Source organism: Phascolarctos cinereus, unplaced genomic scaffold (assembly GCF_003287225.1).
Source record: "Phascolarctos cinereus isolate Bilbo 61053 unplaced genomic scaffold, phaCin_HiC Scaffold_1;HRSCAF=81, whole genome shotgun sequence".
NCBI lineage: Eukaryota > Metazoa > Chordata > Mammalia > Diprotodontia > Phascolarctidae > Phascolarctos > Phascolarctos cinereus.
The window spans coordinates 186,972,470-186,991,098 of record NW_027555514.1 but is presented as its reverse complement, the minus strand read 5'-3'; the positions used below and the strand labels follow the sequence as shown (position 1 = coordinate 186,991,098).

The following is an 18,629-nucleotide window of genomic DNA, read 5'->3' as shown; positions in this document are numbered from 1 at the left end:
ACAGAATCATTTTTTAAAATGCTGTGATCTCCTTTTTCTAGAAGAGTATAAAGTGTTTAGGAGTTTGTTTTCTGTTTCTAAAATAATTGGGAAACACACATTTGGGGTTGCATTAATATATTTGAAATGAAAACTTGCAGCTGTGGAGGACGAAAGGTAAAATGACTGAGGAAACAAAGGTTCACTCTTCTGAGTGAACATTTATTAAGCAGTGCATGACAATTGCCCAACAAATTGGGACCAGGCCTTCCTCAGCTTTAGCACTAGACCCTGAATACAGGGGGAGACAAACTTTTATACATTAAAACCAGTTAATCAAATAAGAGTGATTAATTAAAAGGAAAACAGTTAGCTAGGATATAAGATTAGGTAATCTGATTTCTAATTGGAGGAAAGATTAATTGGAGGAAAGATTAGGTATTTTTTGAGTTGAGAGGGGAGAGTAAACAGGTACACTTCTCTGAAATCAGAAAAAGAGAGGTCCCACTTCCCCCTGAGTGTCTATATTTAATCAAAGGAACAAGAAAGCACTAACTGATTAACCCAATTATGGGGCTAGTTTTCACACAAGGCATATGGGTTTATAGGTCTAATTGTGAAAAAAACTTTTTTTTCAGACAATTGGGGTTAAGTGACTTGCCCAGGGTCACATAGCTAGTGTCAGGTGTTTGGTCTGAGTCTGGATTTGAACTCAGGTCCTCCTGACTGCAGGGCCAGTGCCCTATCCACTGCACCACCTAATAGCTGCCCCGTGAAAAAAACTCTTTTCATCAGTCTTTGTATCTGACTGGATTTCTGGTCAGCATAACCAAGGCCCTTAGTTAAATCTCTAAGCAGTAGGTAGAAGTGCTCCAGCTTCCCAGCCATGCAGGGCTAGGTTCAAACAATGCAGTTCCCAATTCCCACAACTAAATAAAGTTTCCTCACAAGACAGAAATTGGACCAGACCCATAATTGAGTAGAAAGGGAACTGAGCTAGCTCCAGAATTTAGTCACAAGATATGGAGTCAGTTGTGGTTCACTCAGTTTCCATAATTAACTACTTGCTGTCCTAATCCTCTCATTTCCTTCACAGGTAATAATATTTTCACTCTTCTAAACCAAGAATTGATTTCTACTATGTGTTATGTATTTGACATAAGTCTAGGAAAGGTCTGCATTTTTTCCTTAATAGCTCTAGTGAGAGATTCAATTCAAATCCATTAGAAGTTCAATACTATTTTACATTGTCTGATGTTCTTTAAAGTAATGAGAAAATTGAGTATATCTAAATTTATAAAAATGGCTATAAAAATAAAGTTAAATCAAATTGGGCTAAAATTTGTTAATTTGTTACAGAGTAGTGATATACTGTTAGTGTTATCCACTATTGCATCTTTAAATTATTACCTCAAGTTTCCATTATGTAGCTTATAATTCATATCATATATTTTTAAAAGTTCCTCTCACAGTTAATATTTTAAGCATTTTTAATGAATGGTTTTTTTCTGACAATTTTCTAAGCTTGAAAACAATTAAAGAATCTTTTAGGAATTGTTATGTCTTCAGTTAGAGATGCTATTTGTTTTGTTTGAAGTTTGATTTTCATTATTTTTTTGGTATCCTTGTATATAGAGTATTTCTTTAATTGAATTGTGCTATTTCCTGGAAGAGGGGAGGATTTTATTAAAATTATTCTTAGGAACCTTCATCCTGGTGATAGGAATTGCTATTGAATATTTATGTAAATCAACCTCTTTCTACCTCTTCTAACCAGTATAACTTAAGAGTTGCAGAGCTTTTAAAATCAATCACTTTGTTAACGTTAGCTCCTCTGACTTTTCCTCTGTTCCTTTACAGAAGTTATCTGGCCCACCAAGGAATGAAATTAGTTATGGGACAGTAAAAGAACATTAAAGTTATAGTTGTCAGTGTATTAAAATGAATGAATGACAAATTTTGAACCTGAAGAAAATTTCCTGAGTTAAATTCCATTAGAAGGTAGATTGCTGTAATTATCTCAAAATTGCCACAGAATTAATTTCTGTGGTGTTTCAGGAAAAACATGAAATGTCACTAGTTTTTCTTATGAATAAGATTTTGAATAATTGAAAGACTGTATATTGTTAATTCACTCTTCTGTCCTTTTTTTCTGAATAGTACAGTCATAATAAGCACAATAACAGTGTATTTCTGTGTTTCATACATGTAGCCTCATTGACTTATCTTTTCTACTCTTACCAATCCATTTTTCGTAAAAGTGATCTTCAGTGCCCTACCTTTCCTTAAACGTCTTTTGAAGGTGTATAATTTATTTAAAAGTCTGGATACTATCTACTACGCCTTACTCCTCAGTGCCTCATCACAGCTTCTTCCACCTTCCATTTAGGAACTAATCTAGACTTTTCCAACTCCCCTTCCCCTTTTGCTTCAGCCCAGTATTCCCTTCCCCCCCTTTTCCTCTTCTTTCATGTCTCCCCAGTTGCCTTTGCAAAATGCAGAAGTTTTGTCTTTCAGAGTGGAAAAGCCACAGGCAGTGATTCAGGAGGTGTCATTGATCTTACATTGGATGATGAAGAAGTTGGTACTTCACAAGGTAAATCAAAGAAGTTCCATTTTTTTATAGTGTTTCACTTTAGTTTGGGGTTTTTTTGGGGGGGGCTTTTTTTTTGCTAGGCAGTAGCATTAAGTAACTTGCCCAGGGTCACACAGCTAGTAAGTGTCAAGTGTCTGAGGCTGAGTTTGAAATCAGGTCCTCCTGGCTCCAGAGCTAGTGCTCTATCCACTGTGCCACCTAGCTGCGCCCTCACTTTAGTAATGAGCTAAAATAGTCTCTGAAGATAGATGTCTTGGAAATCTTTCATTTCAAAATTTTTCATAATGAATGTGTTCTTGTTGGTGTTCTTAAAACCATTTGCCCAAAAGTGTTATGATTCTTGGCTTTTTGGCAACACTTCCACTTTAGTTATTAAAATATTGTATTGCACATAAGTTAACTTTCAAAGTGTGCTACCAGAACAGTGACTCTACAAATATACATTAGCAGTTTACATTAAAACAAATCCTTTTTATCTTTAGCATATCAGGATTATTAGGTGTTGTAATGTATCAGTATCTTCTTATTTCCTCAGCTTTTTTTCCCTTCTTAAAAGACTGACTTATTCATCCATTCAGATATTCTTTGGAAACCAATTGTTCAAAAGTGAAAGTTTTTGCTGATTTTTCAACTACTTCTTTAATGCAGTTTTGTTCTCTGATGGGAGATTGGAAATCCTTATTGTATGATGCATGAGGCTTAAATTGTTTTGTAAATTTTGACTGTTTTGGAAGTGGCAAGTTAAATTGTGTTGTATTTAAAAATCCGCGAGGTGAGAGCTTAACAAGAAAAACTTAATGAATATAATAGGCAGGAAGTGAAGAATATAATGATAAAATATGGGAAGGGGTGCTTTTCTAGCATATCTTCCAATCTGGAAACTTCCTTTCCATTTGACAAATGTGTGTATATAAATATTCACATAATAACTGTGGCGGGTGAAAGGTAAAATGACTGAGGAAACAAAGGTTTAGTCTTCTGAGCATAACATTTATTAAGCAGTACATGACAATTGCCCAACAAATTGGGACCAGGCTTTCCTCAGCTTTGCCACTGGACTCTGAATACAGGGAGAGACACTTTTATATGTTAAAACCAACTAATTAAAGAAAACAATTAGCCAGGGTATAAAATTAGGTAATCTTGTTTCTAATTGGAGGAAAGATTAAGGATTTTGCGAGGGGAGAGGAAACAGGTGCAGATTGTCTGAAATTAAAAAAAAAGAGAGGTCCCACTTCCCAAAGGAACATGGAGACACTAACTGAGTAACCATTACGGGGCCAGTTTTCACACAAGACATATGGGTTTATAGGTCTCATTGTGAGAAAACTCCTTTTATCAATCTTTGTATCTGACTGGATTTCTGGTCAGCATAACCAAGGCCCATAGTTAAACATTCCTAAGCAGTAGGTAGAAGTGGTCCAGCTTCCCAGCCATGCAGAGCTAGGTTCAAACTATGCAATAAGATTTTCTTTCAATTCCCACAATTAAATAAAGTTTCCTCACAAGACAGAAATTGCACTAGACCCGTAATTGAATAGAAAGGGAACTGAGCTAGTTCCAGAATTGAGTCACAAGATACAGAGTCAATTATGGTTCACTCAGTTCCCACAATTAATCATTTCCTTTCCTAATCCCCTCACAACCCAATCCAAAAAGTATTTATTAAGTGCCTACTATGTGTTAGGGATTGAAGATACTGTATAAAGGCAAGATAACAATTAGTCTGCTTTCATGAACCTTACATCCAATACTAGACATAGGCCTAAAGGCAACCTGTAACTTCATACTCAAGCTTTCCCAGTGGCCTATAGCATCATTCTGTAAAGATTGGGCATTCAAATTTATTTACTATTCATTATTACTCCCTGTGCTTAGCAAACCCCCACCAGCTGTTACTCTCCCTATTCTTGTATCTTGTGTTACTTAATCATTGGCCACCTACAAATAAACTATACTTAATCCCCACCTCCCATTCTCCCATCTTTATCTTTCTTAACCCTGCCCCCCCCAAACCATATCCCACCTCAAATCTCTCCATCTCTTCCACAGTGCCTTCTATAATTCCCATTTCAGAATTAATAAATTTCCTTTCTTTCTAGACCTCTTTCATCTACTTACCTTCTTCACTTGTTGTGCCTATCATCTATGTGCACTCACTAGACCCTGCTTTCCTCATGTGATATTGTGTCCCTGGTCTTCCTCTTTTCTCTCGCACTCCCCCTCTCCTAAGTACATTGGGCTTGGAAGGTCAGAATACCCTTCTTCCCCACTGCCACTTTGAGACTCTGCTTTTACAGATGTCTACTCTCTCTTATCCTCTGAAGTTTATACTATTAAAATGTTTCACCTAATATAGAGGTATAGCCTCTCGTCTATGATGTCTGATGTCAGATTGATGTATACTGACCCCTATGTTATTCTTCCTCCTTTCTCAAAGAATTCAGTACCTTATCTTTCATTCCTTCTGAGTTCTGTCCCTTACACTAGGGGACTTTGGCATATGGATTGATGCTTCCTCAGAAACCCCTTAACCTCTCAGTTCATCAGTCCCTTCAGATCCCTTGACCTACTTCTTCAGTCCACCTAGAGCCAACTAAGTAACACAGTGGGTAGAGTACTAGTGCTGGAGTCAGGAAGAATTGAGTTCAAGTCTGGCCTCAGGCAATTACTAGCTGTTGTCACCCTGGGCAAGTTACTTCTGTTTGACTTAGTTTCTTCAACTGTAAAATTGGGGAAAATAATATTATCTACCTCACAGAGTTGTTGTGAGGATCAAATGAGATAATATTTGGAAAGCACTAAGCGCAGTGCCTGAACATACTAGGTACTTAATAAATGCTTCCTCCCTCCCTTGATCCTTTCTTCCTTTCTCAGTTACACATAGGCTGGTTGTACTCTGGATCTTACCATGCATTGTCCATTAATGTTTCATTTAATTGATCAAAAATTGATATTCCTTTGTCTGACCCTAACCTCCTATCATTCCAGCTCTCCCTAGGCCTTACCTTTCTCAAACCTACTCTTTCCCCTCATTGTAACCTCTTAATCCCTCCAACTCTCAGTACCTTCTCGGGCCATTACCTCTGCTCTGACTTTACTTTCCTCCCTTCCCAAGCTCTATAGTTATATAGTTAATAATTCAATTCTGCATTGTCCCCTACTCTTCAATTTCTCACCCCCTGTCCTATTACTGCTCATTACTTGTCAAACTCTATCCTTGGATTACTCCTTCCTGTTTGTCTCCTGCACTAAAGTGCCACCCAGCAGAGCTGGAGGAATTTACAGAATTATACTGATTGGGTAACACTGCAAATATGGGTTATCTGTCATCAACTGGGCCTTCCCTACAGTAGTGTAGCTCTTTTCTTTCTCTCTCCCACCATCCCCCATTGATGATTGGTCTACAGAAGCTATTCCAAACCTTCCAGCTTCTCTTCGTCTCAGAATTCCTTAACATCATCACCTTTTTCACTCCTTTCTTTTCTTCAGTTTCTAATAATGAGGTAGATCACAGGTTCCCAAAGTGGGTGATACCACCCCCTGGGGGGTGGCACTGGAATGATCCAGAGGGATGGTAGTAACCTCAGGTACAATTGGTGGGGTGTTGGATAAAAATAAGGGGGCGGTGGAAGCATAAGGAAAGAAGAAAAGATAAGAAAATTTTGAAAAACTGTTCACCATGTTTCATCTGTTGTATAACAGTTAAAAGTTGTAGTGATTGCATTATTTTCCAAATAAACACACAAAATGCAAGGTATAACCAACCGATCAGCAGTGAAGTCCACCCGTAGGTCTTAACAAGCAAGTGTTGGCATAGTGTCAGGAAGTCCAACATGCATTGGCAGTCATATGTATGTGTAATGACTTGTTTATAACATGATACTACACAGTTACATGACAAAATATTACATCATCAAAATTTCAGTGCAGGAAAAACCCCTGAATTTACAGTAAATTACTAAATTTAAAGTGCATCATTTAAGAAAAAAAATTTTTTAATGACACAAATTTAAAAAAAAAACTTTTAAGGGTTTAAAGAAAGTAGATTTCTGGGGAGCACAGAGTAATTTCTTTTTTTTTTTTTTTTTGGAAAAGGGGGTGGTAGGCGAGATAAGTTTAGGAACCTCTGAGGTAGACCGTCTTCTTGCCAAAGCCAATTTGTCTGCATGCGCCCTTAATCCCATCCCCTCTTGTCTTCTCCAGCAGACTGCAGCCTCAGTCATCTCCCATCTATCTCTCTTCTCACCTCTTCCTTTTCTACCAGATTCCCACATTTCTGTTGAAGGCAGTGTTTTTCCTTCAGTGTTCCTCATCCTACGTATCCATTCACTTGCCAAATCTTGCCATTTCTACCTCCACAAATCTCTCACTTTGAACTCCATCTCTTTTTCACACAGCCACCACCTCAGTTCTGACCACATCATCTCTTGCCATAATACTTTTTGGTCTTTCTGCCTCAGGCCCCTCCCTGTTCTAGTCTGTTCTACTCCCCACAGCTGCCCAAGTGATTTTCAAGTGCAACTCTGGTCCTTCCTATTACTTCTAAAGTCTTATATAAACTCTTCTGTTTGACCTTTAATAACCTGCCCCAACCTTATCTATATGGCTGACCTGCTTGTTCATAACTCCAGTTCTCACACTCCATAGTATCTCTCCCAGTTGAATATTAGCACTTTGGTAGTAGAGATTGTTTTACTTTTTGTATTTGTATGCCCAGTGCCTAACATTGTGCCTTGCACATAGTAGGTGCATGGTAGACCTGTGTGATTGCTTGATAACAGTTTGCTACTTCCCTCTTATAAATTCAGACATTAGTACAGGATTAGAATCAAACAACTCAGTTATTCCTGATTTTTTTAGATTAACTTGACTTTCAAAGTAACATATCTTGTTTTTAGCTTCAAAAACATTTCAAGAAAGCATGAGAGTTTTTGAGAGAATGCGGGCTGTTTATCCTGGGAATCTGTCAGCCACTAAGGTTTCACCAGTCAGTAGTGTTTGCATTTATAACTTTGGGATCTGTAATAGGGAAAAGACTTTATTTAAAAAACAAAACAGGGGCAGGTAGGTGGCGCAGTGGAAAGAGCACCAGCCCTGGAGTCAGAAGGACCTGAGTTCAAATCCGGTCTCAGACACTTGACACTTACTAGCTGTGTGACTCTGGGCAAGTCACTTAACCCCAATTGACTCATATTTAAAAAAAAAAACCTTGATTAAATTTCATGCACTTGGAAAGAACAGATAATTTTGGAAATCCCTGCATTTCAAATCATACCACATAGATTGCACCATATTTAGTTATAAGCATGTGCCCTTCTTTCTGGGGCAGACAGATGATGACATGGATGGTGTACTGGAAGAGTTGGATACCTCATTACAGGTATGTACCTAAAGAAAATGATTGATGAAGAAAATCAGAACCAGTGGCAATTAATGGTAAGCCTAAGCATATGATGAGAACATTGCAGGAGTTGCAGCATTCAGTTCTGTTTAATTCAATACATTTATCAACTTCCAGGCATGTAGAATGCAAGGATAAAAACAAAAACAGCTCCTTCCCTCAAAGACCTTACTTATTCTACTAGAAGATATAAAGTATACAGAGATCGATAAGAGAGAAACACTACCAATTGAGAGCAAAGGAGATTAGTTCAAGCTTTATGTAGGAGGTGGCATCCGAGCTTGATTCTGGAAGGAAAGTAAGTTTTATGAGAGATACAGGTGAGGAAGCATTGTATTGAATGAAGTATGAGGCATAACATGTAAAGATATGGAGACAGGAGATGAAATGTTGAGTTTGGGAAATGTCTAGTACGCCAGCTAACAGAACATTTGATTGCATGAAGGGGGAGTAAAATAAAATGTCTGGAAATAAAAGCTGGATCCAGATTTTGGAGAGTGTTCAAAATGTAAGCTGATTCAAAATGTAAGCTGAGTTTGTACGTAGAGAAAATATGGAGCCAGTGACGATCTTGAGTAGGAGACTGCCATTATCAAACCTGTACCTTCACATGATCATTTTAGCAGCTGTTTAGAGAATATGTTGGAGAATGAAGGGACTGTTAGGAGGATCAGAAAGCTTTCACAGTAGTATAGGTAACAGATTATAAGGGCCAGATAGAATAAGTAGAAGTGAGAGAATTGGCAAGATTTAGCATCTGCTTTTGAAGCTCAAGACCCTTGGGGAAGCTATTAGCAACTGGAAATGTTAATTTTGTTTGTCAAAAAGGATTTTGTAGACATATTTAACTCAAAGTGAATTTGTTGCAGTCATCATAATAGTTTTGATTCTTGGCTTTAATCTGAACAGACAAAATTCACTCTCACACCTAAATGGAGTTGTAGATTTTATTGTTTTAAACACATCACAGCTCAGTTTTCAGTTAAGTGAAGTGGGAGTCATAATTCAGTTAATACTTTCCTACTTGTGATTTGAAAGCTATTGTTGACCTCTTAGAGGGAAATTAATTGTTATATTCTTGTTCCCATACTTTTCTTTGTCCCTGTCTTCTGGTTTTCTGACAGTGAATAATCTTTCATTAACAGATCCAAAAAAACCAAGTCATGCTCCTGTGTCAGCAGTGAGTCAGTCTGCGCAGCCTCTTCCTCGTCCATTACAACCCTTGCAGCCTGCCCCTTTGCAGCAGGCTGGGGTGCCAACAAGTGGACCATCCCAAACGACCATACACCTGCTACCTACAGGTATTATTTGCTTAGTAGCTTTACTAAATTTTAATTGGATGAAATAAAATCTTGGGATTTGTGTTTTTGTTTGTTTGTTTTTAGGGAATTTGAAGTCATTTTAGAGAAGGATGTGACATATGGGGAATAAACAGAAAGTTGAAAAGAATGAGGTAGTCAGTATTACATTTGATTAATATCTATCTTTTGGGAAGTAATAGTTTCAGTTCACTATAAATGCACAAATCTGCATGAACCAAGCACCTTATTCTCACAGCTAGAGGTAAAGGTAGCTAACAGAACTGTATGCATGGCCCCTCAAGTCTGTACATCTTCACTTTTTTCCTGGTAACTTAATGAATCAAAAGTAGGTTCTCCACCAAACATTGCTTTGAAGAAGTTGTAGGTATAACTAGAACGTGCCAGATAATTAAACAAAAAGTTTATATGAGGGGCAGCTAGGTGGTACAGTGGCTAGAGCACCGGCCCTGAAGTCAGGAGGACCTGAGTTCAAATCCGACCTCAGACCAAACACTTGACACTTACTAGCTGTGTGGCCCTGGGCAAGTCACTTAACCCCAATTGCCTGAAAAAACAAAACAAAAAAAGGGGGGGGGCAGCTAGGTGGCACAGTGGATAGAGCACCAGCTCTAGATTCAGGAGGACCTGAGTTCAAATCTGGCCTAAAATACACAACACTTACTAGCTGTGTGACCCTGGGTAAGTCACTTAACCCATTGCCTAGCAAAAACAAAAACAAAACGTTTATATGAGTAAGAGATCTGCTATCCACATGTTAAACTGATCTTGATGCTTTACTTTCCCCAGAGGAGGTATTCACTAATGCCAAACATACTCCATCTCAAGAAACTTTTAACTTAATTCAGGATTTTGAGATCTTAACCTGCCTACCCAGAACTGAATGAAAGCTAGCCAAGAAGAGAGCATTTCCTTTGTGATCTTGCTACAATAGATTGTGTGCTGACATGAGGTTGTAACTTGTTTTTATCAACTTTAATATCTTTGCTTAACATTACCTTCATTTCCAAATATATCTTCCTTATTCTCCCCTTAAAACCAGAAATAAAAACAAAGAATAAGGAGAGGAATAAAAAAGCAGTTCAGTAAAACTAAGCAGCATATCAAATATATCTGACTGTGTGTTGAGTGTTTGGTACCCATAGTCCCCAGCTTGCAAGTAAGGAAAGGAGGTTCATTTTCTGGAAGTTTACTTTCATTTGTGGACATCAGCACCAACACAAAGAATGTGACTTTTATCAGCTATTAGTTATTCCTGACTATTCAAAATTGTCAAGTGTTTATGAAATAACCTATATTTAATGGCTGTATTTACTTTTGTCATACAAGAGAATGATCTCTTAAATTCACTTGTAGCTCAGTGTTTTTGTTTTGCATTTAAGTGATACAATAGTTATTCAACAATGACTGAGGGCAAGGACCTTGTGCTTATTATGTTTATCTACTCTTCTTTTGCCATCACAGTGCTTTACAAAAACAGTAGGGGCCTACCATAAGTAAGTGCTTTAATAAAGGGTCAAATGAATGATGATCTATCTTTATGTAACAGGTTCTGCTGAAATAGCAAAAATTCTGAGGTGTCTTTCTTTTTTTGTTTTGTTTTTGTTTTTTTGGCTAGGCAGTGGGGTTAAGTGACTTGCCCAGGGTCACATAGCTAGTAAGTGTCAAGTGTCTAAGGCTAGATTTGAACTCAGGTCCTCCTGATTCCAGCGGCAGTGCTCTGTCTACTGGGCCACCTGGCTGCCCCTTGAGGTTTCTTGCTAACAGATCCTTAGCTACTTTCCTTTTTGTTATGTGTCAGTTTTTATTAAATTTAAGCTTTTTTTTTTGCTTCTTTAATCCTTCTTTTGCTATTAGAGGGACTTAGGGAACAACACAGTGAAGAGGTGTAAGAAAGAGGGATGTTATCAGTGAGAATACAAGATTCAGTGGAGCTGTTATTGAAAGAGTGAAATGGAGAAGAAGCAGAGGTTAAAGGAAAAGAGAAAAGGTTGTAGTTGCTAGGTGTCTTGGGCTTTGGGATGAAAAATCCACTTGTTCAGGATAAAAGGTAAACTAGGGTAGCAAAGAGTAAGGAAATCAACCATATCTTTTTTTAAACTTGGTTAGTAGAGGTATCAAGACTTCTAGTTATTGTGTCCTTGATGAAGAGCTCGTAGCCTAAATCTAACAAGGTGGGAAACAAGCCTTCATGGACCTCTCCTGCTAATAAAGAGTTATTCATGCAGCTGTTGAATGGGGTTGCTATTGTTTTATTTCTTTCCAAATATTGAACCCTATTTCCCTTTTCCCTTTACATTATCCTATGTTCTTCCTTCTTCTAAAATGGAGAATAGGGAAGATACCGAGCTTGGAATTTTTCTGTGACTTTATATATGACCCAGCAGCATAAGATACGATATTTCATGAATTTTGGTTTAGCTCGGGCATTCTTGCATTATGTGCTTTGTTTAAGTATTTGATGTTTATCAAATTTATCTGTGCTCTCATTTTTAATGCTGTTAAGTTAGTTTTCATACCAAGAATGTTGGCTTTTATTCTGTTTGTACTACATAAAAATGCTATCTTCATTTAATAGTAAAACCTTTTTCTTTGTTTGTTGCCTTCTTGTTAATATGTTTTTCCATTTCCCATCAGCTCCAACCACCGTGAATGTAACACACCGGCCAATGACTCAGGCTACTACAAGACTCCCTGTTCCAAGAGTTCCTACTAATCACCAAGTGGTTTATACCACTCTTCCTGCACCACCAGCCCAAGCTCCAGTCAGAGGAGCAGTTTTGCAAAACTCTGCTGTACCTATACGACAGGTCAACCCTCCAAATGGTAAGGAACACTGTTTAAAATGGTTACAGATACTTAACTGATGTTTAGGAAAGAATACCATGTTTAGAAATGAAACAGCAGGGCAGCTAGGTAGCACAGTGGATGGAGCACTGGCCCTGAAGTCAGGAGGACCAGAGCTCAAATCCAGTCTCAGACACTTGACACTTACTAGCTGTGTTACCCTGGGCAAGTCACTTAACCCCAGTTGCCTCACCAAAAAGCAAAAGGAAAAAAAGGCAGAAAAGAAATGAAACAGCAAAATTGCCTCTAGTTTTATTTTTAAAGACCATTAAAATTGCGTTTTCATTTCAACAGGGAACTAAACTACAGGAAATTTTGTCTTTTACATGATTTGCATGCTTGTCTTCTGTTTCACTAAGTTTTGGGTCAACTTATTTATGATATATTGATTCAACCACAAAATTAAAAATTTAAGTCTTCATTATTTATCCTAAAAATATACTCGTTCATACCTGACTCTACTGTCAGAGATCATTCTTGCTAAAAGTAAGTATCTTTTCTTTCTCCACATTCAGAAAAGAAGATGCACAGTTGTGGTGGCTAAGAGGCAGTCTCTGATAAGATGTGAGATATTCTTCAGTCTCAGGAGAGGAATAGTAAATGAGAAAAAAGGAGATATAGAAAAAGACTTAGGTAGCCATATTTAAGACTTAATTGATTCCCAGGGTAGGGAAAAAAGAAACGAGAGTCAATTATCTCAGGTTCCCTGAACAAAGGTTTGGGATTGCTTCACAAGGTTAGGCTTTTTTCTAACTAAATAATAAAAAAATTCTCCTTACACTTTCATTTCTTCCTCCCCTTTTCTCTTATTTTTGTTTTTCGCTGGATAGGAAATGAAGGGTCGTGTGTTTCTGATTCATTGGTGAGACATTGTTTTAGGGCTAAAACTTTGTTTTAGAAACAAGGAATTAATCAGGTTGGAAGGGGCTTCATAGACCATCTAGCCAAACTCATACGTGAACAAGAATGCGTCCCCTCTGTAACATTCCTGACAGCATTTGTTTAGAAGACTTCCTGGTATAGTCTGCTCTATTTGTTTAAATCATCCTGTTAGTAAGTTTTTTCTTATATCAAGACTAACGTGCCCCTTCGCAACTTCTACCCATTGCTCCTAGTCCCCCTTTCTGGTCATCTGGTGAGCAAGTCTAATTCCACGTAACAGTCTGTTAAATACTTGAAGACAACTCTCATGTCTTCTCCTAAATCTTCTGTTCTCCTTTCCACATATGACTTGAACTTGAGGCTTTTCATCATCCAGATTTCCTTCCTCTGGGTGCTCTATACATTTATAGCTGATTAATGTTCTTTCTCAAGTGGGATGCACAAAACTAAACAGACTACTTAAGGTAAGCCCAGAGCAGGGCACAACAGTATACTCGCCTGCCTAGTGTCAACTAATTTTCCTCTCTTAATGGAGCCCAAGATTACATTACCTTGGGTGCTGTATCACACTGTCCACTTAATGAAATTGCAGGTCCAATAAAACTCTAAGGATAAATGTTTTTCTAAGTGCACTTCCCCAATCTTGTATTTGTAAAGTTAATTTTAAAAATTCAAGCCTGAGTGTTTACATTTATCCACATGAAGTTTCATTTAATTTGTTCTTACATCTTTTGGGGTCTTTACTTTGTTAAAGTGTATTTATTGTTCCTTACAGCTTTATGTCATCTGAAAATTTGAGAAGCATGCCACAGATCCCTTTATCCAGTGTTTTACAGCTGGTTAAAAAAATCAACTTACAAGATGGGAAGCTAGGTAGCAAATCATCCAAAAAGATTTTAATGGACTCAGTATTCAGTCAGATACTCAGTATGACTTAGCTGAGTGATATGACAGCCAGGAAAGCTTATGTGCTCTTTGGCCGGTATAGTGCCCAGGACTAGGGAGGTGATATAGTCCTGTTCTCCTCTACCCCGGTGATATGCCCCCTAGAGCAGGATTTCTTTTTTTGTTGTTGTTTTTATTTTTATTTTTATTTTTTTAAATTTTTTTTCCATATGCTTTTGAGTTGAAAATTTTTTTTCCCTTTTTCTCCCCCCCCCACCCTCCCCAAGACGGCTCACAATCTGATGTAGGCTTTACATTTACATGCCCATTAAACATATTTTCACATTAGTGAAGTTGTAAGTAAAAATTAAAACCAATAGGAGGAACCATCAGAAAGATGAAACAAAACTCAACTGAAGGTAAAAATAAGTGAGAGCGATTCAACCTCCATAGTTCTTTCTTTGGATGTGGACAGCATTTTCCATCCCGAGGCCTCTGGAGATGTCTTAGATCCTCGTAATGCTGAGAAGGGTTCAGTTTAACATTCTTAGTCATTGCACAACGTGGCTGCTATTGTGTACAAAGTCCTCTTGGCTCTGCTCACTTCACTCAGCATCAGACCATATAAGTCTTCCCAGGTTTTTCTGAAGTCAGCCTGTTCATCATTTCTTATAGTATTCCATTACATTCACGTACCACAACTTGCTCAGCCATTCCCCAATTGATGGGCATCCTCTCAATTTCCAATTCTTTGCCACCACAAAAAGAGCTGCTATGAATATTTTTGTACATGTGGGTCCTTTTCCCATTTGTTTGATCTCTTTTGGATATAGCCCTAGAAGTGTAGAGCAGGATTTCTTAACCACTTTTGTGTAATGGACCCCTTTGGTATATAGCAAATTTCACAGATCTCAGGTTAAGAATCACTAGGGACTTGTTCAGTTGTTCAGTCATGTCTGACTCTTCCAGTTATGTCTGACTCTCCATGACCCCATGGACTATAGTGTGCCAGGCCCTTCTGTCCTCCACTATCTCTTAAGGCCTGTCTCAAGTTCATGTTTGTTGTTTCCATGAAACTACCTGTCCGTCTCATTCTCTGCAGTTCCCTTTTCCTTTTTGTCTTCAATCTTTCCCAACATTAGACTCTTTTCTAATGAGTCCTGTCTTCTCATTATGTGGCCAGAGTATTTAAGCTTTAGCTTCAGTATCTGACTTCCAGTGAATAGCCTGAATGAATTTCTTTAAGTACTGACTGATTTGATCTCCTTACTGTTCAAGGGACTCTCAAAAGTTTTCTCTAGCACTACAATTTGAAAGCGTCAGTTCTGTGGCGCTCAGCTTTCCTTATAGTCCAACTTTCACAACCAAACATTGCTAATGGAAAAACTATAGCTTTGACTAGTATGTCCCTTTGTCAGCAAAGTGATGTGTCTGTTTTTTAGTATCCTTTCTGGATTTGCTTTCCTTCCTAGCAGCAAGTGTCTTTTATTTCATGGCTGCAGTCACTGTCTGCAGTGATCTTTGAGCCCAAAAATATCAAATCTGACACTGCTTCCATTTTTTTCCCTCCATTTCCCAGAAAGTGATGGGACCAGTTGCCAAGATCTTAGTGTTTTTTTTTTTGTTGTTGTTTTTTATGTTGAGCTTCAAGCCAGCTTTTATACTCTTCTCTTTCATACTCACCAAGAGGCTTCTTAATTCTGCTTCACTTTCTGCCATCAGAGTGATATCATCAACATATCTGAGATTGACATTTCTCCAGGCAACCTTAATTCCGGCTTTTGATTCATCCAGCCTGGCATTTGCCTGGATGTATTCTGCATATAAGTTATGAGGTGACAATATATAATCCTTTTCAAATCTTAAACCAATCAGTTGTTCCATGTTTAGTTCTTACTGTTGCTTCTTGGCCTGCATGCAAGTTTCTCAGGAGACAAGTAAGAAGATCTGGGGACTGCATCTGGTCAATTCACCTTTCTGGGCTTTTCCTTAACCTGTAAAATGTATAAGTTGGAGTTAATGGTCGCTAAGGCTCCTTCTAGTTCTGAGTATTTGAAAAGTTTTCACGTGGAAGAGGAATTGGATTTGTTCGTGGCCCCAGAGGGCAAAACTAACAAGATGACTAGAAATTGTAAAAAGACAGATTTAGGCTTGATGTGAGAAAAAAAAACAAAACTTAATCGTAGGGCTATCCAAAAGTGAAATGGATTACTTTAAGAAGTCGTGCCTTCCCTTTCACTACAAGGTTTTTAAATAAAAGCTGGATGACTACTACTAGTCAGATGTGATATAGAAGGACTCTTTTTCAAGGCCTCTGAAGTTCCTTTTAAGGATTCTGTAAATATGTAAGGAATGAAAGCATTTTCAGCCTCATTATTTTCTCTGGCTTTTAAAAAATATTTGACAAATTAAAATTTAATATGTTTTGTTGGCTTCACATTTATTAAATTATTTAATTAATCAAAGTTCCGCTGAAATTAGAATAGATTGGTGCTTATGCATTTTTTCTTTCTTTTGGTAGGGGTCACCGTGCGAGTGCCTCAAGCAGCTACATATGTTGTAAATAACGGACTAACCCTTGGATCAGCAGGGCCGCAGCTAACAGTGCATCACCGACCCCCACAGGTGCATCCTGTAAGTAATTTCTTGGCATTATTAGACCATTAACTATACAAATGATAAGTTTAGCTGTACAAAGCATTTGTTTCTTAGCCATTGTTATGTTGAAGCATATATGAAGAGAGAAGCCTATTTTCTCACATGTAAGTTGTAACTTATTAGAACTACTTTTTTTTTCCCAATGGGTATTGAACTATAGAGATCATAGAGGCCAGTTTTGATAATTTGACTTTACTGTATGAAGAGAAAATTCAATTAGTGGTGAAGATGAAATACTTGGAGTGACACAAAGAAGCTTAATATTCTGTAGGATTCCATTCTCATCTTCTGTTTGCAAACCCTAAGGCTTGACTTATGCCCTTGACAGTTTTTTTTGTAAATGCCACTGAATTGAATTTGGTTCTTCACTGATTACTTTAGGTTGCAGTAGAAAGCCATTTTTCCTTTCACATTTGTCCTGTTCTTTGGAAATAGTACGTGACTCCTCTTTAGTTTTCGATGATTTGTTTATATTTAAAGAATTTACTGTTACGTACTAGAGAATACTACATACTGGGTAGCTAGGGGGAAAATAGAATAGCCACGTTGATACAGTAAATAAGAGTTTATCAGGCAATTATTAAATGCCTACTCTATATGCTAGGCACTAGAAACATAAATACAAATAATAAAATAATCTATCCACAGTGAGCTTACATTCTAGTATGAGAGAAAAGTATCTATGGGGGGCAGCTAGGTGGCCCAGTGGATAGAGCACCGGCCCTGAAGTCAGAAGGACCTGAGTTCAAATCTGGCCTCAGATACATAACACTCACTAGCTGTGTGACTCTGGGCAAGTCGCTTAACCCCAATCGCCTAAAAATAGTAATTTTTAAAAAAGTATCTATGTTGAGTATATACAGAGTAAATATAAAGAGAATAAACACAAAGCAGTTTGGGAGGGAGGACACTAGCCTAGCAGAAGGGAGGATCAAGAAAGGCTTCATGTAGAAGTTGGTGCTTGAACTGTGTCTTAAATAAAGAGGATTCTTTGAAGAGAGTGTATATCCCTGGCATTGGGGAGGGGAGGGAGTCGGCCAGCGCAAAGGTCTAAAGACAGATGGAGTCCTATGTGTCAAGCTGTACCTTAGCATGTAAGAAGAGAAATAAAATTGAAAGATAGACAAGGGCTGGGTTGAAAAGAGCTCGATTTCGTGTTTGATCTTAGAGGCAATAGGGAGCTACTAGAGTTTATGGAGTAGGGAAGCAACTTGTTCAGATTCTCAACTTAAGGAAAAGCACGTTGGTAGTTGTGTGGAGAATGAACTAGAGCCGTAGAGAGATGTAAGAAAGGTAGATAGACCAATTAGAAGGCTCTTGCAATAAGCTAGACAAGAGTTAATGAGGGCTTGAACTAATGTAGCTCAACTGTGAGAGTGTTTTGGCAGCTGGGTGGATATATATGGTGAGGGAGAGTGAGGAATTAAGATGGCATCTAGGTTAATAACCTTGGGGACTGGAAGAATGGTGGTGCCTTTAGCAGGAAATAGGGAATTTTAAGAGAGTAGAACATTTGGAAGGAATGATCTGTGAGTCATTGCATGAAGATCGTAATTAAACCCAGTGGAGCTAATGAGTAACTATGTATATAAAGGATATATTGTAGCTAATCAATAAAGGGAAGGCACCAGCATTAAGTGGGACTGGGAAAAGCTTCTTACAGAAGATGAGATTTTAGGTGGGACTTGAAGAAGTCCAGGCATAGGAGATAAGCAGGGAAAAAAAGTCAGGTTGAATTAGCATCTTCAAGCCCAGTCTGAGGCAGTATTTTAACCCAGCTCTTCTGACTCCAGAGTGAGTGTTCTTTCTGTTGTAATAATGCTGCTTCTCGAGTGATACTAGATAGACTGTATTAGACTAGTTGATCTCTAAGCTCCATTCCAGCTCTGAAAATATGAACCTGAGCCTTTTCTTTGATTATTGCAACTCTAATCTTGTCTCATGCTTTCTTTTGTCTTTTAGGAGCCAGCTCGTCCTGTGCACCCAGCACCCCTACCAGAAGCCCCTCAACCACAACGTCTGCCCCCCAGAAGCTGCCAGTACCTCCCTTCCTCAGAAG

The 18,629-nt window shown here is 38.1% G+C and overlaps 1 protein-coding gene across 1 annotated transcript in view; it reads left to right on the top strand.

Annotated features, from left to right (window-relative positions):
• Positions 1-18,629, top strand: part of ATF7IP (activating transcription factor 7 interacting protein) — a 156,932-nt gene that overhangs the window by 133,007 nt on the left and 5,296 nt on the right. The window contains 6 exon segments of the mRNA XM_020994314.2: positions 2,497-2,575; positions 9,125-9,280; positions 11,936-12,124; positions 16,434-16,546; positions 18,533-18,592; positions 18,594-18,629. Of these exon segments, the coding sequence (XP_020849973.2) occupies positions 2,497-2,575; positions 9,125-9,280; positions 11,936-12,124; positions 16,434-16,546; positions 18,533-18,592; positions 18,594-18,629 (633 nt within the window).